Here is a 7268-nt window from a genome sequence, read left to right as displayed (position 1 = left end):
GAGAGAGAGAGAGAGAGAGATAGAGTTATTATTCATGTTGTCGTGAAGAGGAAACTTTCAAAAGTGTGTTGATAGAACAGTTGTACAAATATAAGTACCAATTTACAGGTTCTAGAGCCTCCTTCAGTTATTGAATGAGAGTGCGGTACGATAATGATAATGTCATGCATTATCTACGGTGCCAAGGGAAGGGGGCGTGGCCAAGTGAGATTCTTAAAATGAGTCGACTGTATATTAGTTTTGATGTATCCAAATGTATGAAGATCGCAGCTAAATTAGGTCTTTAGATTTATGAATGAATTACCTAGAGTTACCGAATATTTCCAATTGAATATAATTGCCCTGGTATGATTTTTATTTTTTTCATTTTCCTTTCAATCTCTTGCTCTGCTACTAATATTTTTGTTTTTCTATCCATCCCTCACAAGATCTCAGTTTATTCACTGTTTCTTTTCGTTTTCCTTTTCCTTGTTTTCCCTATTAAATTTTGGAATGTTGTTAAGGGGTCAGTAAAAGAGTCGTATTTTTTTTATTTATTTTAACTAAAAAAAGCAGCCAATTGAACTTATCAGTGGGTGATTTATCCACAGAAAAAAATATTGAACTAAATAAGAAGAAACACTATCAAAGAAAGTAAAACAAAAGCTAAAGAAAACAAAGAAAGATAGAAACAAAGAAAAAAGTAGAAAAATAAAGAATTGCTTCTTAATCTCAATCTACAAACAGTAAATCAATCAAAAGAAAAGCGACAAAACGCACTAAAATAAAACTAATCTTTAAAAGATACAGCAACCTAAAAGTAACAACGAAGCACTGCTCTCCCAACTCGTGTGTTCAGGCCGAGCGTTGATGCCAAGCCAAAAACAGACCCACAGCCATCTTGAAAAGAGGCTGGCAAGATTCTCGCCAGGAGAAACTTTCAGTGTTTTTTCCGGTCTTTGACGCAGGTGACAGCGAAAGCGAGAGAGGAGCATCAGCAGTGCGCAGAAAACCAAAACGGAAAAGAAAAAAGACAAATCATGAAACCATTGTGGGGACGGACGCTGCAGTAGCGCCGTCGGCTCGTTTCGAAAAATCCCGTCGTGTCGTTCGTTCGCATGATGAATCGCTGTGAGCGTCGAGAGGGAAGAAGAGAAGATTCGTAGATTCGTCCAGGGGGCTCCTCCCCCGCTCTGCTCCCCCCAACCAACCCCAACTCCCCTGTGAGGGAAGTGGAGGAGAGGAGGAAGAAGAGGAGGAGGAGGAGGAGGAGGAAAAGTAGGAGTGGGGAGGATTCAAGGAGAGGCTGTTCGTTTGTCATCAGTTTAGTTCTGGTCGACGCTCTGGCCACGGCGAAGGCGGGCGAAGTCCTCGAATTCGAGGTCGTCACCTCCGGTGTAACCAGCAGAGGGCTCCTTGGAGATAGCTCCTGAGAGAAGAAGGAGGATAAAGGTGATTAGCTCGTAATTATCGTGAATGACTACAAATTCGTGAGCATCACCAAATATGCTTTAACATTAAGAGAAATCAGTGGATATTACTAGCGCCCGTGCTCCAAGTGCAACATTGCGTCTATACCTTTAGAAATAATGAGAAAAATTGAATCCCTTTACCCGTCAATAAATTATAACTATCAACTTTAGTGATGAATTGAAATTCTTGAAGTGATACAAATAGTGGATAAGTTAAAAAATTTAATAAAAATATTTTCACCATTAATTTCATTATCTGTATATCAGAGATTTTGAGTACTGAGAAAGTACAAATATTTTTTTTTAGTAATGAGTGATTCACCTGCAAAGGAAGAGAAAGAGAGATAATTCACTTTGCTTGTTGTAAGAAAAGTAAACTTAGAGAGAGAATGTAGGTGACCAAAGAGAAAAACTAATAAAAAACGAAAGTACTTGTTATAGGGATAAAGAAACGTGAGACCTCGCTGCTCGTTTTACAGAAAGGCAATTAGAAAGAGAGAGAGAGAGAGAGAGAGAGAGAGAGAGAGAGAGAGAGAGAGAGAGAGATGAAGGATCATCATAGCTCAGTATGAAATACTAAATTCAGCTTGAGCTTACCAGGGGCGGGGTGGACCAGCTTGAAGGGCAGGTCACCGACCAGTTCTCCACCAATGGCACCACAGTTAAGCTTGACGCGGAGGGAATAGGAGACAACGATACCGTTGGCATCATTGGCACACTTGCCCTCGCTGACCAGGGTGGAGGAAGCCAAGTTGGCATCAGAGTCCTGGAAGGGAATAAGATGAAGGCTCATTAAAAGGAGAAAGAGTATCCCAAAGGAAGCTGGTCGTTACATTATTATTGTTGTTTCAATTATTATTCAGTAGATGAAACCTGTTCATATGGAAAAAAGCCAACAAGGGCCATTGACTTGAAATTCAAGCTTCCAAAGAATATGGTGTTCATTAGGAAGAAGTAAGAGGAAGTAAAAGGAAATACAGAAAGAAGAGATTCCACTTATAAAAAAAAAGAGAAAAATAAATTATTAAATAGATAAATAGATAAAATGTATTAAAATGCAAGAAGAATAGTATTATGGTAGGAATTTTGAAAATTACATGAAAGTGGATTACTTAAGGGTGATACTGCATCATATTGTGCAAAAATACTGAATTTTGTATATGTAAAAATCACTTGACTGGTAGGGGCATGTAAGCTCAAGAACCCTGAACTAGATCATTTCATTATAAAAGCAAGGCTGAATGCATGAGCAAATCGTCGAATGGAAGTCGTAATTACCTTGAGCTTGCCATCAAGGGCAATACCGTACTTGTTCTTGTTGGAAGAAGCAAGAGGGGTAAGAGTAAAGCCCTTCTGGAGGTTGGTTCCAGGAGTGATGGGGCATCCTTCCTTGGATTCCAAGCTGGCAATCTGGAAACGAGGCATTAGAGATATCAGTTGGTTCCATTTGGTTTGGAAATAAACAGTGAGAAAAGACACATGACATATCAGTGAAGGCATTTGGCGAATTGAGGCTGTTAATATTACTTTGAAGTTACTAATTGTTAGTGTTTTCGAAACTTCCCATCTGTCATGGCTAAACTCTGGAATCTCATCGTTTCTCTTTTACACACACATATGGATATTTGTTTTATACGAACACACAAAGCAAGCTAATGACCCTGTGGTTTGTTTCATAAGTTTGTGTCTATGTAAATAACAGAGAATACATTCATGTGTAGGTTCACTGATGAGCTGTGCTGGAAGGCCGCAGAATTTTTTTTTTATAAGTTTATGCATTCTTATTTGTATATATGATTGTAAAAATTAATCGATCACTGTGTGTGCGTGAGTGTCTCATAGAATCATTGTATTTTTCGTCTGCGTTTATGTGTCAATTAGAACTTCATTGCAAAGTTTATGGGTATATGTTAAAGATGTTCACATTTTGTATGTGGAAGTTTTAAAAAGTTATCGTAAATGATTGTAAATTGGTACAGCAATATTTTGTGTGTGTATAATTTAGGCTGTTATCATGAAAAGTAATGTATTCGCACTTTGAAAGTCCGCTATGACTGTCAGTAGCAAGCTCTCATTTTCATTTTCCATGGATATTAGTGTGGATACGGGAATACAGAGGTCTGTGTTGAGTGAGTAAGTTTGAACGAAATTTCCTTGATTACCTCACGGGTGAACTGGTTGTTGGTCATGGTCAGTTCAACGTGCTGGATGACGGCGCACTTGATGTTCTTAACGGTCTTCTTGCTGCCGTTGTTGATGCTCACGTTGCACTTGACCGGTTCACCGTGGTAGAACAGCTCCTTGTCGAGGGTGAGCTCCATGTTGATCTTGCCAGAGGACAGAGCGAAGCCCTTGGACACAAGGGTGCTGGGCTGGCGCCTGCTGCCGCCTGGAGGAGCATACTGGATCTTCCTGACGGCGAGGTTCACGGAGTTGCGCCTGTGGGGGCGCTCCTCAGAGCTCTCACCGACGTAGACGGTCAGGTCATAGATGACACCAAGGGGCTTGGACTGATTTGGCAGAAGAAGAAGAAGACGGATTATTGGTGAATAAGTCTCGTGAATTAAAAGTGCAAATTTCCCAGGTGTAATTTTCATTATCTCAGTAAAACCCAAGAGCCTTCACCACTAGTATACTAGGTGCCCCATCCCGCCATATTCCCCAAGTAACCCCTTTCATCTTGAAACCCAGATCATACTGACACCCAGTTGACACTTACGGTCTCCTCCTCGCCAGAGTGGAGCTGGACGGAGGTGGGAGAAGTCTCGGGGACGGTGATGGAGAAGGGGTAGGCATTGGCTCCCAACTTCTTGATGAGCCTTTCCTGGACGGGGGTGTTCTCGACATTGTTGGTGCTGGGGTAGATTTGCTGACTCAGGATGGTCAGCTGCTTGCTGAAGTTGAGACCCATGATCTCATCTTCCTCGCGACCGAATCGGTACGTGACCGAGACCTGTTGGCGGGAGAGCGCGTGCGCTAAGAGCGAGTTTGGAGGGCAAACGGGGTAAAATAACTCCTCGGGGGGAAATTTGAAATCAGCGTTGACGTGATGCAAATTCTCTCTGAGCTTTATTCAAGCGTTTATGTATATCAGCGAAACAATATTTGTATCATACAATTTATAATTAACGTGGCTGAAAATCTGATTTAAAAAGAGACAAATTATAATTCACGTGAATGAAAATTTTGACTGAAAAGCGTGACAACTTACGGTGGCGTAGACCCTGCGACCACGCAGGTAGTCATTGTCGCAGATTACGACGCCATCTACAGGTTCAGTTGAGATGGTATTGTCGACAAAGTCTCGACGGCCTAGATAGACAGTGATCTTACCTGCGTGGGAGAAAAAGAAAAATAAATTACAGACATCACACACCACAAAAGGATCTAGAGTCTTAAATTTACCACATCTATAGATATGAAGGGAATCGCCAAGTGATGAATGGTTTTCATCCAGTTCATTCAAGGGCGTAAATTAATGGGGAAAAATCTAGAAAATTGTTGTATGAAACGTGTTGCAATATGTAAGTATAGCAGTAAACATTTATCGTACAATAATAATCAAACCGATAAGAAAATAACTACAAAATCTTTTTTCTCAGAGCCGCCGTTCCTCTCAAGTTTTTAATCAAAGAACATCTGATTTATTTCACAACCGAGATCTTGTAGACAAATTATAAACAAGTTAATGACTACAAAAACGTTAGCGATTCGTACTTGGAATAACAAGGACTCCGAATCATTCTTTGAGAGTAAACGACATTGACTAGGAAAAAAAAAAAGAATGGTGAGATTCAGTACTGTAATTAACCTTAGTCAAGAAAATTAACGAATTGAATCTAAACAACGTACGTGACAGTAAACGATGTACACCGTATTCGACGAAGTAACATTAAACAATTCAGTGTTATGTGATGTTTATTGAAATATTAAAAAAGGTAAGTAAGGCAGCATTAAACAAAGTCAAAGTTCTATTGCAGGTAATGTGCTGTTATGTGTTGTAACCTATGTTTAAAATAAGTAAAAAAATGCGTCGAAGTTTCTTCGGAGCAATCGAGTTTGCTGTATAGCGTATAATCAAGGTCACAGAAAATAAATCTAGCTTTCGGTGGTCTCGGTATAATGCTGTATGAGCCGCAGCCTATGAAACTTTAACCAGGCCCCGTGGTTGCCAGACGCACCTTAAATAAAATAAAAGCTACTGAGCTACAGGGCTGCAATTTGGTACGTTTGATGATTGGAGGGTGGTTGATCAATATACTAATTTGCAGCCCTCTAGCCTCAGCAGTTTTTAAGATCTGAGGACGGACAGAAAAAGTGCGGACAGTAAAAGTGCGAACAGAAAAAGTGCTGACGGACAGACAAAGCGGCACAATAGTTTTCTTGTACAGAAAACTAAAACGGATGTAGCAAAGCACGAGCGGGAGAGAAGGCACAAGGAAATTAACGATAATTCTAATAAAGTCCAGTGAAGAAATTAACAAACTGCAGCGCAAACAGGAAAGAATGACGTAAATTATTCAACTGTGGAATGAATGAATGTACCATTCAGTTGAATTAAAGAGTTAACTACTCAGCAATGAAGGAATTATTTAGATTTTGAATGAATTACTCAACTATTCAAGTTATCTCGTGAAATCTAGTTAGATAAGAATTTTAATTAGGAAGGGTGAGAATAAAATTTTTGAAAACGTCACATTTAAAAAGGACAGTAATTATTTCGAAAAATATTTCGCTATGTGAGTTCACGTCGCAGTTTGTGGGATTTGAAGTTTAACGAAAAGGCTATAAAAGGCTTCTGAAGGTTTGAAATAATAATAATAATAATAATAATTAAGGTAAGAGCTATTACCTTCAATACTACATGCTTTAAGGGTGGATATGGGAGATAAAACTCGATAGCCATTATGCTTAATTTTCCAAAAAGTAAATGGTTAAATAAGAAGCCTTCGGCCACTCATTATGGCTGAAGTGTGAAGGAAACTAGAAGCCATGGATTGTTCATAGACTTTAGAAAAGGAAACAGGAAACACCATAAGTTGGAGGGTGCAGGTCATTCAGCATTCAGAGAAAAGTTCACAAAGCTAAGAAAAGTAAGAAAAATTAGTATAGATAATTGGGGCCTCTACACTGAGGAAAGTGATCGAAACTTAGAAATTGCCCAGAGCTAAAACACTACAGCCAGAATGATTAACCTGACGAGGCAGCGTCAGGAGCAATATTAGTATCTCAGACAACGCCCTTAGGAAGTAGAAATGGAGACTACCAGAAAATCGACCGGCGCTACTAGGTATCGTCAGGAGGTAAAATAAGTATTTACGATAACTCCCCCCACGACATCCACAGGGATTATTGCTCGATGCACGTACCATTAGGGGCAGTTTTCTTGAAGACTTTCACGGCGTTCACCATCGAAGTTGACTTGAGGATTTCTCTTGCGAGAAAAGTTGCGAGAAGAAGTGCTTTTGAAGTTCGCTAAGCGAAGAAACAACAGCGGGATTGGTTGGACGGGGGCCGCCGTCGACTATATATTGGATTCCTACCCGGTGTTAATCCTTTTAACTCTAATTATTCCCCCTTCCCCCACCTCCATCGTCCCCTCACACTCCCGTTTTGTTTGGGGTTTTACCTTTTCTATGGGTGGGAGGGGCTAGGGGTAGGGGCGTGTCTGGGGGTGGGTGGGCGTGGCATGTGTATCTCTAACCTTAAGTCAGTTGACAAGATCTAGCTTTCGTCTGAAGCCGAGGCTGTTGATGCAAGATGTATGCTGGTCAACACCTTGTGGGATTTCCCCTTCTTTTTTATTCCTTTCGCTTT

General features: G+C 40.3%; 1 protein-coding gene across 1 annotated transcript; it reads right to left on the bottom strand.

Moving 5' to 3' along the window:
- Positions 1-521: 521 nt before the first annotated feature.
- LOC136848683 (arrestin homolog) lies at positions 522-6976 on the bottom strand. The gene is made up of 7 exons (XM_067121155.1): positions 6821-6976; positions 4663-4784; positions 4171-4404; positions 3614-3961; positions 2730-2861; positions 2049-2217; positions 522-1408 (listed from the first exon to the last, which is right to left on the bottom strand). The coding sequence occupies exons 1-7, from the start codon at positions 6861-6863 to the stop codon at positions 1305-1307; spliced, it is 1152 nt and encodes a 383-aa protein (XP_066977256.1). The 5' UTR covers positions 6864-6976; the 3' UTR covers positions 522-1304.
- Positions 6977-7268: the final 292 nt, after the last annotated feature.

The sequence above is a fragment of the Macrobrachium rosenbergii genome, chromosome 19, assembly GCF_040412425.1.
Source record: "Macrobrachium rosenbergii isolate ZJJX-2024 chromosome 19, ASM4041242v1, whole genome shotgun sequence".
Taxonomy (NCBI): Eukaryota; Metazoa; Arthropoda; class Malacostraca; order Decapoda; family Palaemonidae; genus Macrobrachium; species Macrobrachium rosenbergii.
The sequence above is the reverse complement of the archived record's forward strand: the minus strand, read 5'-3'. Positions and strand labels throughout refer to the sequence as shown.

Excerpts from the sequence above, each read along its gene's own strand:
- LOC136848683 (XM_067121155.1), bottom strand. The coding sequence starts at position 6,863 with ATGGTGAACGCCGTGAAAGTCTTCAAGAAAACTGCCCCTAATG. Across the intron at positions 4,405-4,662 it reads GTCGCAGGGTCTACGCCACC|GTCTCGGTCACGTACCGATT; the intron begins GTAAGTTGTCAC and ends TCCCGCCAACAG. Across the intron at positions 2,862-3,613 it reads ACAACCAGTTCACCCGTGAG|ATTGCCAGCTTGGAATCCAA; the intron begins GTAATCAAGGAA and ends CCTCGTTTCCAG.